This window comes from Ovis aries, chromosome 21 (assembly GCF_016772045.2).
Source record: "Ovis aries strain OAR_USU_Benz2616 breed Rambouillet chromosome 21, ARS-UI_Ramb_v3.0, whole genome shotgun sequence".
In the NCBI taxonomy this organism is placed as follows: Eukaryota; Metazoa; Chordata; class Mammalia; order Artiodactyla; family Bovidae; genus Ovis; species Ovis aries.
This window is the reverse complement of record NC_056074.1, coordinates 26,836,934-26,856,636: the sequence shown is the minus strand read 5'-3', so window position 1 is coordinate 26,856,636 and position 19,703 is coordinate 26,836,934. Positions and strand designations below refer to the sequence as shown.

At 40.3% G+C, this 19,703-nt stretch overlaps 1 protein-coding gene across 10 annotated transcripts in view; it reads left to right on the top strand.

The window, feature by feature from the left end:
* CDON (cell adhesion associated, oncogene regulated) overlaps positions 1–19,703 on the top strand; it is a 98,768-nt gene that overhangs the window by 27,280 nt on the left and 51,785 nt on the right. For all 10 annotated transcript variants that reach the window (XR_009597826.1, XR_009597828.1, XR_009597827.1 and 7 more), the window contains 7 exons: positions 5,899–6,035; positions 7,820–8,092; positions 9,538–9,684; positions 10,709–10,852; positions 11,711–11,998; positions 13,772–14,041; positions 19,030–19,374. Coding sequence is in view for 6 of the 10 variants with exons in the window: in XM_060404000.1 (XP_060259983.1) it covers positions 5,960–6,035; positions 7,820–8,092; positions 9,538–9,684; positions 10,709–10,852; positions 11,711–11,998; positions 13,772–14,041; positions 19,030–19,374 (1,543 nt within the window). In the remaining 4 variants the exon portion in view is untranslated. The remainder of the gene's footprint in view (positions 1–5,898; positions 6,036–7,819; positions 8,093–9,537; positions 9,685–10,708; positions 10,853–11,710; positions 11,999–13,771; positions 14,042–19,029; positions 19,375–19,703) is intronic.

Sequence of the window (19,703 nt, the reverse complement as noted above, 5' to 3'; positions counted from 1 at the left end):
TTCTTGAGTTGTCACCTGTCCTTACCTGATTTGAAGCATCTGGAAGGCAGTTGTCCCGCCGGTTTTGCCCCCAGCTGAGTTCGCAGGACAGCACAGTGCCTGGAGAAGGGAGGCACTTAGTGTCTGTCCAATGAAGGGTGGATTCCTCTGCTTGGAACTCTTTTAATACCTTTTACATTCTCATTTACTTATTATATTTTTCTTTATTTCAGAGTTAATTAATTCAAGCCCTCTTTTCCAAATTAGGCTGCAGTATCCTATAGCTCAGAAATTATGCCTTCCTCATCTTCCTCATCTTTGTACCTCTCACAGAATCTTGCCCCAAGTCAATACCCTCCATATGGAATTAATTGATTGAATGAATATTTCTTGGAAAAAGTAAGATTCTCTGAGAAGTCTGTGCAGGAAATGTTGTTTGCTTAGCTAAATTACTCAGATATTCAGAATGAAGAAAACTTGGAGAGGAGATTTACAGTTACTTGTGATTAAGGTCAAGGTGGTTCAATGGGTTTAAGAAAAGGTTTTTGACTTCTGTAACCAAAATTGTGCAGAATTAAGCAGTATCTAATAAAAAAATTTAAGTAGACTTGCTTTATTTTTTTCTTTTGTTTAGTTATTGCCAAAATATCATTTTTTTTCTCCACAGTTCAGAAATAGGATGCTTTGAAATAGTTTGAAAATAAGAATCTATCTTTTTTTTTAAAAGAAGGAAATTATTATTTTATGAAGAAGAAGATGCCTTTAAAAAAGAAAACTAAGAATATTATGTTTTGAAGAACAGTACTGATCCCAAAGCCGAATTTTTTGTTCACAAATTAATCACAGTTATTCCCTAAGCCTCAAAGAAAACTCTAAGAACATCTGATATAGGAGTTCTAGGGAGGGGATAATGCAGAGAGGCTGCTTTGATCATCCTTAGGAAAGCAGAGGCGTTCCTTCAAAAACAGAGGAATCAAATCTAGAAATTCAGGAAAGACTTTTCCCAAAGGATTATTCTGGCAGTGTGTTGAAAAGGGGTTATAAAAGCAACAAGTTCACAACCTGAACAATAAGTTAAATAAATGTTAGGGAACTATTTCCTTTCTTATTCTGAGATCAGGCATACCTTTAGTTTTCCCTTGCCCACAGAAATTCTCTTAAGCCTGGGATGGCTTAAAAGTACAGTTTGTAATGCAAGACAAGTTGCCTTCTCTGTAGGCATGCGGGAAGGGCTTAGAGAAAGCCCTGAAACTCAGGAGGTACCAGCTAATCTTTAGGTCAGGACTCAAGGAGCAGCACTGGGCTGTCTGTTACTCTTCTTGTGGTCAGGGATGTTTGTTTGTGAGGTTGGACCTAGGTTGCCCTTGGTGGCTGTTGAATATAATTTCAAGCTACCTGATGAGTAGGGCAACAGAATCTAGGTCCTTGTTCTGAATATCGCAATTCTCTAACAAGCTGAGCAGGCCTGCCAGGGATAAATATAAACCAAGTCAACAAATACTTAGTAACTGTTAGGGTTGTAATTCCTTTCCAACTGCCCAAATTAACTGATGGAGTGTTAGTCTCATAGAAACATGGGCGTATTCCTGTGTGATAGTGTTTAGGTAGCAATAATGAGCTGTGACGTTTTAAAGGACAGCTGTAAAGTAACTCACTAGATCCCATGCTGGGGTTAAAGTTGACTCTGGAGTTTGTTTCACTGCTTTTCAATAAATAAATAGTTGAGGAAGGATTTGGCAAAAGGAAGAAACTCTCCTCCCTGTCCTCATCGTCTCAGGAAAGTGTCTGCTGTTAACAAGTTGTTTGAATGTTTACTTTGCCTTGACTGCTTAGCAGCGGTGTGTCAGTCCTTGCCCTTGAAACAGGGGAGAATTCAAATAAACCAAAAAAGGCTTTCACACAGCTGGCCCTTTCTGCCAGTGAGTGGTACTGTAGTATTTTCTCCCACTTTTAAAAGAGCTCATCAAGGAAGCATTTAAAAGGCAGTCCTAAAAAAAAAAAAAAAAAAAAGGGGCAGTTCTTGAACTGATAGTAGATGAACTTGAGTTTGCAACTTGGAGATTTTGGAGTCCGTGGTATAGAGAAGAAGCAAGCAGATCCTGAGAAGTACTTGATTTATTCAGAGACATTCTTAAGATGCCTTGTATTGCTATACCCAGTTTTATTGATGGTTAGACTTAACCTTTCTTTTCACAAATAAGTATGCATGTAGAATTCTCACTACTGAAATGTCATTAATGTAGCTTTGGCCTTACATTTTGTTGTGTTTTGTAGTTACAAATTCTGTGTCCTGGCCAAGCAGGAATATGGGAAGTGGAATTTGTCAGCAAAATAACCACTCTTTGGATCTCTAGCCTGGCAATAGTACCTGGTATACAGTAGGTACTTACTGTATGTTTGCTGATTTTTGAAATCATATCTGTGAATGAATAGTCAAATGAAAGAATAAAAATACAGCTAGATCACATGGAATTCAGTTGATATAACAGCTCTCACTAAAAAAGCCTCTTGATGAAAGTGAAAGAGGAGAGTGAAAAAGTTGGCTTAAAGCTTGGCATTCAGAAAACTTAGATCTTGGCATCTGGTCCCATCACTTCATGGGAAGTAGATGGGGAAACAGTGTCAGACTTTATTTTGGGGGGCTCCAAAATCACTGCAGATGGTGACTGCAGCCATGAAATTAAAAGACACTTACTCCTTGGAAGGAAAGTTATGACCAACCTAGATAGCATATTCAAAAGCAGAGAGATTATTTTGCCAACAAAGGTCCGTCTAGTCAAGGCTATGGTTTTTCCAGTGGTCACATGTGGATGTGAGAGTTGGACTGTGGAGAAAGCTGAGTGTCGAAGAATTGATGCTTTTGAACTGTAGAGAAGACTCTTGAGAGTCCCTTGGACTGCAAGGAGATCCAACCAGTCCATCCTAAAGGAGATCAGCCCTGGGGTTTCTTTGGAAGGACTGATGCTAAAGCTGAAGCTCCAGTACTTTGGCCACCTCATGCGAAGAGTTGACTCATTGAAAAAGACCCTGATGCTGGGAGGGATTGGGGGCAGGAGAAGAAGGGGACGACAGAGGATGAGATGGCTGGATGGCATCACCGACTCGATGGACATGAATGAGTTTGAGTAAACTCTGGGAGTTGGTGATGGACAGGGAGGCCTGGCGTGCTGTGATTCATGGGGTCGCAAAGAGTCGGACATGACTGAGCGACTGAACTGAGGTACTTCTGGGAATTACATTCTATGAAGGTATTCCTTTCATTTTCAGAAACATCAAGTGCCTCTTTTCTGCTAGGGATTAGAGTTTGCAAAGTTGAGTATGACATCATTCTTGCCTTTAAAGAGGTAATAGCTATGTGAGCAGATAAACTGCAGAGCAGAGCCGTGAGTGCAGTGGTAGGCAGTGGGCAAGGTATAGAGATAGCACAGAGGAGAAGGAGTAAAACATATCTGGAGAATAGCATGGGCCTTGTGAATATTCCTAATTTATTTGTTTGGTTTATTGTTCATCTCTTACACAGATGTAAGGTATACATTTTTGTCTGTCAGTTTTTACTTTTATATGTATTTAAGGTACTCTGACCCAAGTTCCTAGAATAGTACCCAGCATATAGTAAACATTCAAAGGGAGGTTCAAAAGGGAGGGGATATATATGTATATACCCATGGCTGATTCATGTTGAGGTTTGACAGAAAACAACAAAATTCTATAAAGCAATTGTCCTTCAATTTAAAAAATAAATTTAAAAAACTGTAAAAAAAAGTCAATAAATACTTGCTGAATGAATGAATAATTTTCCTTTTGAAAGGAGTTTACTGATTTTATTTCCGCCAATGAGATATTATAGTGATTTTTACCCACATCTTTACCAGTGCTGGGTTATGTGAAACTCCTTTTTTAGCTTTGTTAATGTGTTATAGAATTTCTATATTAAAAAAAAAAAACCCACAAAACCCAATATTTCCATGGCTGTCATCCATCTATCCTTAGCAGTTCAGTTTTTCTGCTGCCATTTATAGCAGTGGGTTTCCCTGGTGGCTCAGACGGTAAAAGAATCTGCCAGCAATGTAGGAAACCCAGGTCTGATCCCTTGGGTCGGGAAAATCCAGATGGCCAAAGCGTAGCTCTTGAGCAACCTCTTCTTCATTCCCCTCTCTAGTCCTCCCCATTTCAGGAAACAGAACTTTATTCTGTTACATCAAAGACTAAGAGTTATCCTTGACATCTCTTTATCTCGCCTTTTCTACCCAAGCCCTCAGCAGATTCTGTTGGCTTACCTTTAGAGTCTGCTTTGAATCTAGTGATTCAGTGACTGCCTCTATTGTATCTGATGCACCCTATAGACCAGTGAAAGGCAGTAGGCCCTTATTACATCTATATGTTTTGGTCCTTGGAGCTTGTAAAAGTTCTAGAAACAGTCTGATATTTTGAAAGAAATAAGGCAATGTCCTGATATAGAGCTTAACAATTAGGGCAGTATAGATGAGAGAATGCTTATGATATAAATGAGACAAAATACTAATTCTATAAATGAGAAATGGGAAACAGCTCTTTGAATGAAGCAGCTTGGTCAGTTGAAAATTCAGTTATTCAGATCCCAGTTCTGAACCCTTACAGACACTGCTGTATGTTCCTTTCCCAACTCTGTGCTCTTCTGTGAGTCCAGGTAAGAAGAGACTGGGGGCTGAAGCTTTTCTTCCTCTTAATCCTGTGAATCACTGGATTCAGTGGCTGCCCGCCATTTTGCAAGCTATATATAGAGTGCCCCCAATACGAGACAGGCAGCCACTAACGTAGTGCTTCCACCAGCTTGTCCACACTCTTCCGTTCCTGCCCCACTTCAGTCTAGTCCATCCGCCAGTCAGTGATCTTAAAGCATAATGAGACCCCATTACTCCCTTCTCTAAGTCCTCCAAGGGCCCGCCGTTGCCTTGAGAATGAATGCCAGCATCTTCACCGTGGCTTTTGAAACTGGGTGGGGTCTAGCCTGGCTTTCCTCTGTGCTCTTTTTCTGGCTCATCCCACTCTCACCACAGTGGTCTTTGGATGTTCTGCAGGAGGCTCAGTCCCCACCCAAGTCTGCCCTTAGTTTTCTCTGTGCAATCCATGAGTCCCCATCGGAAAAAAGGACGAAAACCAGGAGTCCCTAACTTAGAGTGTTGTTGCGAAGGTTCAGTTAATGTATGAAAACCACTGAGATGGTGTCTGGCCCATGCGATTAACACTGTATAAACGTTAGTTAAAATGTTGTTGTTTTTGTTATTGTTTGTATTGCAAGGAATGTAGAGAAGGAATGCGTTTTGGTTGAGTTTTAGATGGTTGTGAGTTGTACAAACAGAAATGGGCGAAAGGCCGTAATGGATTCATTTGGAATGATTGGGTCTGTGTAAAATAAGTATCTTAGTATCTTGGAAGAATAAGCGGAACTTCTAACTTTAATGCCTACAGATTATTTTCTGAACTGGGAAGATGTGGATCATCAAATGCCTTGTATTTGATTCAGTCTATATAAAGCTTGGAAAAGGCAATGGCGACCCACTCCAGTACTCTTGCCTGGAAAATCCCATGGGTGGAGGAGCCTGGTAGGCTGCAGTCCGTGGGGTCGCTAAGAGTCGGACACGACTCAGTGACTTCACTTTCACTTTTCACTTTCATGCATTGGAGAAGGACATGGCAACCCACTCCAGTGTTCTTGCCTGGAGAATCCCAGGGACGGGGGAGCCTGGTGGGCTGCCGTCTATGGGGTCGCACAGGGTCGGACACGACTAAAGCGACTTAGCAGCAGCAGCAGCAGATAAAGCTTGCGAAATTGAAGGCAGCTATCACGTGCAGAACTCTGGCTCTTGAGAGAATAGATTTCGACTGTCTTTGTACTTTAGAATTTCCTTCTTCTTTTTTTTTCCCCCCTATGTCTCTTAGTGAGCCAAAGCCTGGGTTTTGCCTTGGAAGTCTGCCCTGGCCGCTTCTGTAATCTGGAGCTATGCATCCAGATTCTAGACCCTTACAGACGCTGCTGTACATTACCCTCCTGATGCTGTGCGCTTCTGTGAGTCCAGGTAAGAAGAGAGAATGGTAACTTTCTGAAGCTTGGGCTGAAGCTTAATCCTATGAAAAACTTCAACTTTAATGCTTGGCCAATAGTAATGGTTTATAAAGACATTTCTAAGATTTGTTTCACCAGTGGAACAATTTTTAAAACTTTAATTAAACAATTTAAGGATTTCTTAGTAGTACTTCTAGGCACTCACAGCCCTTCCCATCATTGTCCTTGTAATTTATTCCTTTTGTTGCCTTGAAAATAAATATTTTCTGATCGTGCTTTTTTTCCAATGAGGATATGTTACAGATTTCTGAATTTGGAAATTATAATAGGAATAAAGTGCTGACTACATACCACCGCAGAGGAGTTTTAGAATCAGCATGTAATAATACTCAACTTGAAATGAGAGAACTTGGTTTGAATCCCAGGTCTCATGACCTCGCCTAATTTATTATCTCTTTGCATTACTGAAAAGCTTTAATGTGTTTATTGTTAAATGTACGTATAAGCCCAAGGCTGATACATGGCCCATATGCATTTCTTTTTATTTTAAATTTGTGTGAAGATTTATATAGAAGTATATACAAATACAGTGATGTTTATTTATTAATGTCTATTTATTATCTTTGTTAAAAATACTGTATAATTGTGTTTGATTTAGTAAGGGAGAACTGATTTAGTGGTTTTATTTCTGGTTTTTGTTGGGCTAAATAGCAACCTCAGATTCCATTGAGGCATTTCCCTTAATCTTTATTTCTGGTAAAATACCCTATAAAAGTAGATTCAGCAATTTATTGTGTTTTTTCTTTTAAGTATTTTATTATACCAGATTAACAGGATTCCTCCCCCATCCTCTTTTATGGGTGGAGGAGAGGGATCTGTTTTGATACTTGAGTACAAGAACCTCTCTCTCCCAAATTCCTGGAAGAACAGACACAACAAACGAAACTATTCCAAACACCAAATAAAAATGTTCAGAATGATACCCCGTTTATCCTTACATCCCAGAAAGGATAGGCTTTATATTTCAGTGTGGCTTCTTGACTTTCTACTTCTGCTTTCTTAGAAGTTGAACATGATGTATATTAAAGAGAATTAGTCAAGAAGTTGTTGTTATTGCTTAGTCGCTGAGTTGTGTCTGACTCTTTGGCAACTCCATGGACTATAGCCCACCAGGCTCCTCTGCCCATGAGATGTACCAAGCAAGAATATTGGAATGGGTTGCCCTTTCCTTCTCCAGGAGATCTTTCCAACCCAGGAATCGAACCCCTGCCCCCTGCATTGGCAGTCAGATTCTTCACCACTGAGCCACCAGGGAAGCCCGATCCAGAAGTACCATAACCTTTATTGATAAAATAATTTGCTCTTAAAAGTCAAATCCTGTTGGTAATATGGAAGAGAATTCTCTTTATTTTGAAAGTCATCTTCTCTTTTTCAGATGCCTAATTTCCAGTTTTTAAAACCTGCTTCATTCAAAGAGCAGCTCACCATTTCTCATTTACAGAATTGGTATTTTGTTTATTTAGATCATAAGGATTGTTATCTGTACTGTCCTAACCTAATTGTTATGTTCTATATCAGGACATTGCCTTGTTTCTTTACAAATGTAAAGCTCTTCCGAGAACTTACACAAGCTCTTAAGGACCATAGCATATAGATGCAGTAAGGGATTGCCTTTTGTTGTGTATATGCCGATAAGTATATTAAATGTGCTCTTTTTCTCTCTCCCCTTATCTCCTCTTCTCTCCCATTCCCTCCCCCACCTCCACCCCTTTGTATACGGGGAATGTTCCCTTGCAGACTTGGCACCTTATTTTGTTTCTGAGCCATTGTCTGCTGTCCAGAAACTTGGTGGACCTGTAGTACTGCATTGCTCTGCTAAACCTGTGACTGCTCGTATCTCATGGTTGCATAATGGAAAAAGATTGGACAGAAACGTGGAACAGATTAAGATTCATCAGGGCACGTTGACTATCCTTTCTCTTAACCCCTCACTTTCGGGTTATTACCAGTGCGTTGCCAACAACAGCATCGGTGCCATCCTGAGTGGGCCTGCAACCATATCCACTGCAGGTGAGTTTAATTGTTGTCCCTGTGATAGATGCTTTTTCCTGAAATTACTCTTGGTACCTGCGTTGTTTGAGTCGTGGAAGGAGCATGGGCTTTGGAGTAAGATACATATGAATTCTCATCAGGGAATGATACTTGAACCTCTGTGAGCATAGCATGGTGTCTTCCATTGTAATGAGGGATGTGAAAATTATTTTGTGCAGAGTTAGGACAGTTTTCTAACATGAAACTGAATTTCCTTGTATTTTAAAGTTCTTAATAGCAGCAGCAACCGCTGTTGTCTGCTTTGATGCAGTTATTTCATGCAGTCCTTTATCTTTTTCTCAAATCTAATTGTTTTATTTACTTTGATTGCAGTGGTTTTCGTTTATTTAATTGAAACCAAGTTAAAGGAGTGGGGAGGGGGCGAAATAACGGCAAAGAAAGGAATGTTGAGTATTGAACTTATGGAAAATCTAGACTGCGTGGTTTTCTTAGTAAGTTTGAGCCATCTGCCTTTCAAATGGTGATGGCTTCCAGTAATGGAAAACGTCTTTGTGAGGGCACCCCTATTTACAGAACAAATCTGGATTCCCCAGGAGTAGTGAGTTTGTCATAACTGAGAAGAGTAAATGTTTTTGTAGAGCTGTGACCCATGGACAGCTCCAAGTCACACGCTGGAGGGCTGAATTCCTAGGGGCAGGCTGCAAGTGCTTTCATCACTGGCCATAATAAAGAGCACTTCCATGCTGGCTCCATCTGCAGTAAGCTTAAACAGGGAGAAATTGAGACCTAGTTAGGGGACTTCTTTGGCAGTGGTTAAGATTCAGTGCTTCCTCCGCAAGGGGCCTGAGTTCCATCCCTGGTCTGGGAAACTAAAATCCCACACATACACACAAAAGTTAAAAAAAAAAAAAGAATTAATAGTATACTGGGGACTTCCCTGGTGGCTCAGACAGTAAAGAATCTGCCTGCAATGCAGGAGAATGGATTCTCTCCCTGGAAATTCAAATGATACACTGCTTTTTTTTTTCCCCCTATGTCCTAGGTTCATTCTAATAAACCATTTTATTGCCATGTGAGTAGCTACAAACAGAATAAAGATGCATAGGGAAAGTGAGCTGTGATGAGAGACTGGATTAAAAAGGATTCGTCTTGATAGAATGGGGAACAGTTATGCTTTGTAGTCCCCCCTAATGTTTCAGGAACAGTTTGCTTGTCTTGTAGTCTCCTGGAAGCACTGACTTCTCGAAAAGGGTGCCATGACTAAGCTTCAGCCCTCAACCGTGCACCTCTGTCCCAGCTGCTTACTGAGATAAAAAGATTCTGCTACTCTGGGAACTGGGATTAGCTGCCACACACAACTGTGGTGCCAGTGTTGTTTCTGGTTTTAAAATGTCCTTTGGGGAAGAGAGTTCAAATTCGCATTTATCTATTGATCTGTCTACTTATTTACTTATTTATTTCAGTTCTTGGTGATTTTGGTGCATCCAGAAAACATGTTATTACGGCAGAAGAAAAGAGTACTGGTTTCATTGGCTGCAAGGTACCAGACAGTAACCCCAAAGCTGAAGTGCGCTATAAAATCCGGGGAAAGTGGCTGAAGCAGTCCACAGGTGAGAACTCTGATGAAAAGCCAGTGGCACCCACGGAACAAACGTCATTCACCAGCTTCCTTTAAGCTCTGTGTGCTGGGGGCTGTGGACACAAAAATACTTGAGATATATTTTCTCTCCTCTTGAGAGTCAAGTGGAAGAGACTAGATCAAATGGTTACAGTATAAGACAGAACATAATATAGAGTACAGGACAGAAATGATTATAGGGAATTCCCGGGTGGTCCAGGGGTTAAGACTCTGGGCTTCCAACGCAGGGGGCGAGGATTCAGTCGCTGGTCAGGGAACTAAGATCCTGTATGCTCAGAGGTGCAGCCAAAAAGTAAAAATTAAAAAGAAATAATTACAACCCCACACCTCCAAGGCTCACTCCTTCAACCTGTTCGGGAATCTACTCAGATAATAATTCCTTCACGGTCACTCTCCTGGCTCTATCTAAAGTGATAAGCCGTGTTTTCTCTGTCCCCCTTGATTCAGCTTCCTCTTTTCTGTGGCGCTGTATTATGTCAGTGCTTGCTTGCTTTTTATTTGCCCCTTTCTTGGCTACCCCACCCCTGCACTGGAACGCTGGCCGTGGGAGCGCAGGGCTTCCTCTATCCGCTTCCTTCACTGTTGTATCGCTTGGGCCCAGGCGGTTGTTGGCAGAAAGTAGGCTCTCGGTACATGCTGTTGAGACGAAAGAAATGAAGACGTGGATGAATATTGGGTGGTTAGTGCTGTAGGCAGAGGTTTGCCCAAGGTGATAGCTGCGGTCATTGTGTCTTTGTCCAAATATGTTTCTTGTGCTTTTGATTTTTGTAATGACTGGTCTGTAGTCATGGGCTTGATTTTGTTACTCAAGTGCTGTTGACTTTTTTTTTTCCTGTCTTGGCTTTCCTTTTCCTTCATTTAATGTTCTTCCCCTGATTGCTTATCTGCTGCTTGTGTCATGTCTACATTTAAAGCGTAACTATCAACCTTTGTAAATTTTAACTGGTGTCCTTCATAAAGAGAGAAGCCTAACTGCATTCCCCTTCCTTCCTCAGAGAATTATCTAATCCTTCCATCAGGAAATCTTCAGATTTTGAATGTATCCTTAGAGGACAAGGGATCTTACAAATGTGCAGCTTTTAATCCTGTCACACACGAGTTAAAAGTTGAACCCATTGGCCAAAAGCTCCTTGTGAGTCGTAAGTATTTGGGGGAATCATGGTCACTGGGGAGAGTCCTTGGAAGCATTCCACGTGAAGAGTTGGGAAATGGGACTTCATTTTTCTTTCACATCCTGTTTGTTTATCATGAGAAAGTCTTATAAAAAATTACGTGCCTAAATAGCATAATTCTATACATGTTTTATTAATACAAATATAATGGCTTTCCAGGAGAGAATTTTGGTTGAATTGACTGAGTAGAATTCATGCGGGGGACTCTGCCTTTTGCTCAGAGAAAAAGAAATTAGAGAGACTTCCCTGGTGGTCTAGTGGTTAAGACCTTGCCTTCCAATGCAGGTCGGGGGGCTAAGATCCCACGTGTCTCAGAACCAAAAAACCAGACCATAAACAACAGAAATTTATTGTAACAAATTCAATAAAGACTTTAAAAACGGTCCACGACAAAAACAATCTTTAAAAAGAGAAAAAAAAGAAATTGGAGAGCAAGTATCGCTGAATATCAGTGGTAATCAAATTGGTGGCTGACTGTGAATTATGAAAAAATATTTCTCAGTTCTCTTTGAGATATGGTAAGTCATAGCTGATTTTTAGCTTAGGGTGGTCAAGTTGTGAGTAGATCAGTAGTCAGAGCACAGTGAAGGAGTGGTCCATGTGCTTGGTGTGAATTTGACATTTCAGAACTATTAATTCAGAAGTAGCACTGAAGGATCCCCAAGTCTTTTAAATTTAATTCTCAACTGAAAATGGCTTCGTTACCAAATAGGACCTTGTAGTGTTAAAAAGAGTAAATGGGAAGATGAGGACGCTCACAGCTTTGCTAAGGAAGACGGTGGGAGTGGATACTTAATGATTTTTTTGCTTTGCTTCTTTCTCCAGGTCCTTCTTCAGATGACTTTCACATTCTTCACCCCACCTTTTCACAGGCATTAGCCGTTCTTTCTCGTAGTCCTGTGACCCTGGAGTGTGTGGTGAGTGGGGTCCCGGCTTCTCACGTGCACTGGCTGAAGGATGGTCAGGATGCTGTGGTGGGAAGCACTTGGAGGAGGCTGTATACGCATCTTGCCACGGACAGCATCGACCCAGCGGACTCCGGCAACTACTCCTGTGTGGTGGGAAACAAGTCTGGAGATGCCAAACATGTGACTTACGTGGTGAATGTACTTGGTAAGATGTTACTTGTTAAGTGTTTTTTCAAGTCAGGCTATTTTTCTGATCTAACTGATGTTTGAATAGAAGATCTATTTGTGAACACTAAAAGGAATAGAGACTCTCTAGAAATAGCACCCCCAGTAGACAGAACAAGCTTCATTTCTCTAAAGCACCACTGGGACTTCCATGGGGGTCCCTTGGTTTGAGACTTGGCATTCCCAATGCAGGAAGTGGGGTTCAGGCTCTGGTTCGGGAACTAAGATCCCACCACATACTGTGCAGCCGCGGAAGAAAGAGGACTGCCGAGTTGGGCAGTACTTCTGTGTGGCACAGAGCCTGGGATGTTCTTGGAGCCTCACCCCTAACCCGGTTACACAAAATGGAGCTGGTTCTTCCTTCTCAGTGACGTGGAGGGAAGAGAGTGGAGCTCAACAGGATGAGGATTCTGGGCTGTGTCGGTGTGTAGTGTCCAGCAACAGTAAGGCAGAGTGCATGCACGCTCAGTTGTGTCTGACTCTTTTTCGAGCCCTGGACTGTAGCCCACCAGGCTCCTCTGTCCACGGCACTGCCCAAGCAAGAATACCGGAGTGGGCTGCCATTTCCTCCTTCAGGCTATCTTCTCCACCCAGGAGTCAAACTCACGTCTCCTACGTCTCCTGCATCGGCAGGCGGATTCTCTACTATTGAGCCACTGGGAAGCCCAACTAAGACAGAGTACTGACTAGAAAATGTCATCTCTAAAGGAAGTGGGTTTCATTTTATTTTCCCTTTTGGAATGGTTTCACGATCGCTGACTCATAAGCTTTGTGTTATTTTCACTCAAGTTCTGTGTGTATTATTTATTTCATTGACGTTCCTTTCTTCCAGCTACCTATCTCACTGTCACGTGTAGCAGCAAAAATGTTTGATCAAAACAAATTTTCATGAAAACCAGAAAAAAGTTTCATACTAAATATAGTTTTTGTCAACTTTCTGTACCTGTTTATGTGCAACAATGGCCTGACGCAGGTTACCTTGTCATTAGTGTAAGTGTGTGGCAAGCAGGCTTTAAAATTTAATGATAATGAGGACTAGATGAATATATATAGTCGTTTAATATTGGCATATGTTACAAATGCCGATACATGATTTACTTTGTCCAAGTAAAACGTGGCCTGATGGATACTAAAAGAAGATTTTTGCCCAGAGTATTCCTAACCTCAAAGCAGAATTCACCAGGAAAAAAAAATTTTTTTTCACTTCCAAATAAGCATTCTTCTATTTTGGCTCTTGTATAGTAAAGGAAATTATTATTTCAAAACAGATCATCTGAAACTCTGCATATGTGCATGTGTGTGTGCGCGCATATGTTGGCTTGGGGGCTGGTTAATTGGGTGGAGAGATCTATTACTTAAAAAGGGACTGCAACGTATTAGTAACATATGGTTTGTCCTATTGGAGGAAAGTCAATACATTTCTAATTTTTTGTTGATGATCACAGTGGATAGGAGAATATGAGGAAACAATACATTTTGGTTTCAACTAGTTATCGGTAGAGAGAGTTTGTATGACTTGTGTGAGGGCTAACTTTAAATTTTTTATTTTCATTTTTTATTAATATTTATTGGAGTATTAGATGATTGACAATGTTGTGATAGTTTCAGGTATATAGCAAAGTGAATCAATTATACATATACATATCTCCACTCTTTTAGATTCTTTTCCCATATAGGTCATTACAGAGGATTGAGTAGAGGTCCCTGTGTTATACAGTAGGTCCTTTTAAATTATAATATGTTTTATTTTTAGAACACGCTTCAATTTCTAAAGGACTGCAGGATCAGACAGTGTCCCTGGGTGCAACAGTACAATTCACGTGTGAAGTTCATGGGAACCCAGCGCCCAACCGTACCTGGTTTCACAACGCCCAGCCTGTTCGCCCTTCCCCACGACATCTAACTGTGGGAAATGGATTGAAAATCAGTGGTGTTACCATGGAAGATTCTGGGCTGTATCAGTGTGTTGCAGATAATGGGATTGGATTTACACAGTCTACTGGGAGACTTGAAATTGAAAAAGGTAGGCTTTTAGGTCATGTCATCCTAGGAAATTTCACTTTATAGATGGGACTTTGTTTTGATTAAAAATTAAATCATCTTTACAAAAAGGAAGTAATCCTATCACCATAACAGAACTGTGTTCATTGTCCATGTTCCTTTCTGCTTGCTGGTAGACCTTTCCATGAAGAAGCAACCTTATTTAATCAGGCTCATAAAAAAATTTTTGTTCAATATTTTTTAACAGATACATCATTGCTTTAAAAAGGTATAATTTTAAAAGTATGTGGTAAAAATCTCATTCGTGTTCCCTAGCCAGTCAGGTGTCTCTGAGAACTAACAAGTTTTATAATTTTCTTGACTATTCTTGTATGCATGTATATGGTTAATTACATATAACATGTGAGTTTGTGTGCATTTAATAACAATATCAGTTTTTTTTACACAAATGATGTTGAATTTCTTCTGTAAAAATTTCCTTGGATTTTACCTTAAAATTACCTTGATTTTTTTCACTTAACTTATATCTTGGCCATCTTCACATATGGTACATTAAAGAATATTTGCATTTCCCTTAAAAAAATGCCTGCTTAGTCTTCTGTTGTATAGCTGTGAAGGTCTAACTGATACCTCATGGATGCCTGTTTCTAATCCTTTGCTATTACAAGGAGTTTATGATGGATGTCCTTCTACATAGATTATTTTGCACAAACGTGAACATCTTTAAAGTAAATTCTTAGAAATAAACTTGCTAAATAAAAGCATATATGCCTTGGCAATTTTGACAGATACCTTGCTCTCTCTCTTGTTATCATTTTACACTCCTACCAGCAATGTTTCCTTATATCCTCACTAAGGCAGTGGTTTGTCAGAATTCTATTTAATGTTTGCCTATCTGATAGGTTTTTCAAAACTACCTTTTGATCCCTGTATTTTTTATTATTATGAGTGACGTTGAGCATCTCATCATGTGTTTCTGAGCCATTGAATTTGCTTTTCTGTGTATTGGCTGCTCGTTGTCTTTTGTCCATTTTATATTAGGGGGTTCATCTTTTTTTATTATTTATAGGAATTCTTTATATATTATAGAAATTAAGCTTTTGCTGAGAGTTAGAAATATTTCAAAGAATCAGTATGACAGAGACCAACTCTCTGAACTTCTTGCAGTTACTTTAGACTCTGAACTTGCTACTTCGATGAATTACTTCAGATGTTAATAATAAAAAAGAATTTTTAAATGGCATGTATTTGGAAATTTAGAATTATAGTTCTCAATGGATGGGTGAAAAAATCGTAATGGAAATTTAAAATTCAAAATGATAATAAATGTCAAAATCAAATTGTGTGGGATATAGGAGAGTGGAATATAAAAGGATTTATACCCTTAAATGCTTATTAAAAAAAAAAAGCTTGTAAAACTAAAAATTAGTGGACTAAGTAAATAACAGAATAGATTTAAAGAAAAGGGATAATAAAGATAAGGACAGAAATCAGTTAAATGGAAAATTAAGATAAAATAGATAGGATCAGTAGGGATAAAAATTAACCAAGGAGTTAGCCCCGTAATCAGTCAGAGAATTTAAAGTATTGTTTGATGGTTCAGACAGTAAAGCGTCTGCCTGCAATTCGGGAGACCTGGGTTCCATCCCTGGGTCGGGAAGATCCCCTGGAGAAGGAAATGGCAACCCACTCCAGTATTCTTGCCTGGAAAATCCCATGGATGGAGCCTGGTAGGCTACAGTCCATGGAGTTGCAAAGAGTCAGACACGACTGAACGACTTCACTTCACTTCACTTCTTCATCCAATTTAATGAATAAAGGAGAAAAATAATATGATGATCTCAACAGAAGCAGAAAAACCATTTGATATAATTCAGTATCCATGTTAGACACTCTTGGAAAAATAGAAATAGGAGGGAACTTTCTTAACTTGATAAAGAATATCCAATAAAAAACTTATAGGAAACTACTTTTAGTGGCAAAATGTTAAAGCATTCCCTTTAAAATATCTTTTAGTTGTCATCATAGTGCAGATTCTAACCAGCACAGAATGATAAGAAAAAGAAATAAAGATATTAGGATATAAGAAGGCAGGAGAAGAAGGGGGCGACAGAGAAAGAGATGGTTGGATGACATCATTAAGTCCATGGACATGAGTTTTCGCAAACTCCTGGAGACAGTGAAGAACATGAAATCCTGGCATGCTGCAGTCATGGAGTCGTAAAGAGTTGGACAGGACTTAGTGACTGAACAGCAGTAAAGATAAGAGAGAAAGAAACCCAGCTGTTATTAATGTTCTTAATTCACAGCTCCTATGGTTGTCATTGGAGAGAATCCTCTATGGTTTGTTGGCAAATTATTAAAAATAATAAACGCTTTAGCACAGTGGCTGATGAAGACCAATAAACAGGAATCCATTGCCTTTCTATGTACCCGTGTGTTAGCAAGTTTCTCTAGAGAAACAAAACACAACACGATATATAAGATACACATCAGAGGAGATTTACTGTAGAAACTGGCTCACACAGTTAAGGTGGTCAAGTCTGTCATCTGCAAACTGGGGAAGGAGGTAAGCTGGTGAAGCCGTTCAGTTGTGGGAGAAGTGATGATATAAGTCTCAACCTAAGCCCCATAGCCAGAGGTCCAGGAACACTGAAGCCCAGTGTCCTTAGGGCAGGAGAAGGATGACTAGGCTCATGGAGAGAATTCGCTCTTCTTCTGCATTTTTGTTCTACTGAGGTCCTCATCGGATTGGATGGTGCCCACCCACACTGGGGAGGGCCATCTGCTATCCTCAGTTTACCAATTCAGGTGCAAATTTCTTCTGCACCTCACAGATAACACCGAGTTATCTGGGCATCCTTTAACCCAGTCAAGTTGACATATAAAACTAACCATTATTACCAGCAACAGAAAATCTCATTTAAAAGTCACCTTTTTATATTAGAAACATTAAAAAGGTCCAAGTACATGGAAATATATAACAGTTCATGGATACCAAAATTCAGTATTAACATACTCCTCAGGGCTTTCCAAAGGCTTTCTATAGATTCGTGCAATTTCAACTAAATCCTACCACTAGTTTGAGGACTTAGACAAACTAATTCTAAATCATGTGGATGATCAAAAGCCCAAGAATAGCTAAGACACTCTAAAAGAAGAACAAGAATGTGGGGGGCCTTGCTTTAGCAGATGTTAGAACATATACAAAAATGTATAGTAATTAAGATAGGTCTTCCCTGGTGGCTCAGTGGTGGCAAATCCGCCTGTCAATGCTGGAGACTGGAGTTTGATCCCTGGCCTGGAAGGATTCCACAGCTAAACCCACAACTCTTGAGCCTGTGCTCTAGAGCCTGGGAGCCTCAACTGCTGAAGCCCGGGCCCCCTAGAGCTGGTGCTCTGCAGTAAGAGAAGCCACCACAATGAGAAGCCTGCACACCTCAGCTAGAGGGTAGTCCCCACTCCCCGCAACGAGAGAAAAGCCTGAGCAGTGGTGAGGATCCAGAACAGCCAAAAATAAGTGAACAAATAAATAAAATTATTATTTTTTAAAAAAGACAGTGATGTATTATTGGTGCAGGAAAAGACAAGTATACTCTTGGAACAAGACAGAGAAGGATTCGTCATGACATATTCGTCATGAAGGATATGCAGGTAAGGACTGGACCTAGGTGGCACTGCAGATCACCAAGGGAAGGATATCCTTTCCAGGTTTCCATGTGGGATAACTGGTTATCCAAATGGAGAAGAAGAAATTAAATCTCTGATGCACAAAGGCTAATTTCCAGTGGGTTAAAGACCTATATATGAAAGGCAAAATGGTGAAGTTTTTCAAGAAAATATAGAAGAATATATGATCTAGGTAAAACTTTTTAACGAGAAATTTTAGGCTAATTTTTTAAGAAAAGATTGGTGTGACCACATTAAAATTAAAGCATTCTTATTATTAAAAGATACCATTAAAATGAAAAGAAAAACAGAAAATACTAGTAACAAATGTAACTCACAAAACAACAATATGTAGTTACAAAGAATCCAGAACCATTATGAAAAAGATACAGGACCCAGTAGAAAAAAGGACAAAAGGTATTTGACAGAGGAAGAAAATATGAGTAGCAGATAAACACACGAAAAGATGTGCAACCTCACTGGTACTGAGGGAAGGGCAGGTTATGACCCCTGAGATAGCATTTTGCATGTACTGCTGCCAAGTCGCTTCAGTCTGTGTCGCTTATCCGACTCTGTGCGACCCCGTAGACGGCAGCCCACCAGGCTCCCCCGTCCCTGGGATTCTCCCGGCAAGAACACTGGAGTGGGTTGCCATGTCCTTCTCCAATGCATGAAAGGGAAAAGTGAAAATGATGTTGCTCAGTCATGTCCAACTCTTAGCGACCCCATGGACTACAGCCTTCCAGGCTCCTCCATCCATGGGATTTTCCAGGCAAGAGTAATGGAGTGGGGTGCCATTGCTAGGTGGTCAAAAATTCAGAAATCTGGTAATTGTTGAATGACTTTGTCAAACGCAGGAAGTAGGACTAGAAAAGGAGAAAGATGTGCTGGAGAAAATGTCAAGTGTCAATATTCTATTGTGAGGTTATGAAATATATGCCTCCAAAATACCTGGGACCAAAAGAAAGGAGGTGGTGCCACCTTAGTTTAGAAACAAAAATTTATTCATGTATATGGTCAGAAATACATTTATCAACTACAATTCAGAACAGGTTTTTCTCCCAGAACTTCTGTGATCAGATTTATGCCTCCTGGAACCAACTTTTCTTTTTTGAAGGCCTGTTGCTTAGTCTTATACTTCTTTACACCTTTTTCATGGTAATGTCTGAGGCTTTGGCTTCACATGTTTTGTGTTTGCAGTGATGTGCTGAAGATACCTGTGGGCAAGCTCTCTTCACAGTTCTGTATTTACATTTATGCAATAGGATGAAATTATTTTGCATTGTAGATACTGTATATAATGTGCTTAATTTTTACATGCGAATCATTTTTCTTTAATAGGCGGTGGACTCAAGCCCATTATAATCAGAGCGCCAGCAAGTGTAGAGGTGGCCGTTGGTGGCTCTCTGACTTTGTCCTGCAATGCCACTGGGGTACCAGTGCCCACCATCCATTGGCACGACAAGCACGGGCTGATAACCAGCCATCTGTCTCAAGCTCTTAGATCTAAATCCCGAAAACCCCACTTATTAAGACCTGGGAGTTCTGACCCAGAGCCTTTCACATCCCGGCCAGGCTCAAGCTCTCTGTACATTCAGGCTGTTACTCGAGAACACGCCGGGAAGTACACCTGTGAAGCCACAAACGCGCATGGCACCACACGGTCGGAAGCCGTCCTTACGGTTGGTGAGTTGTCATTAGTATCTTTTTCCAGGTGAATGGGTTTCTTTGATAGTAGGGGATAAAATAAAATATACATTTTTTAGAGATTGTTGAACTTATTAAGTGAAAGTCGCTCAGTCATGTCCAACTCTTTGCAAACCCTTGGACTAGAGCCTGCCAGGCTCCTCTGTCCATCGAATTCTCCAAGAAAGAATATTGTAGTGGGTAGCCTATCCCTTCTGCAGGGCATCTTCCCAACCCAGGAATCGAATTGGGGTCTTCTCCATTGCAGGCAGATTCTTTACCAGCTGAGGTACCAGGGAAGCCCAGACTTATTAAGATATACTTCAAAC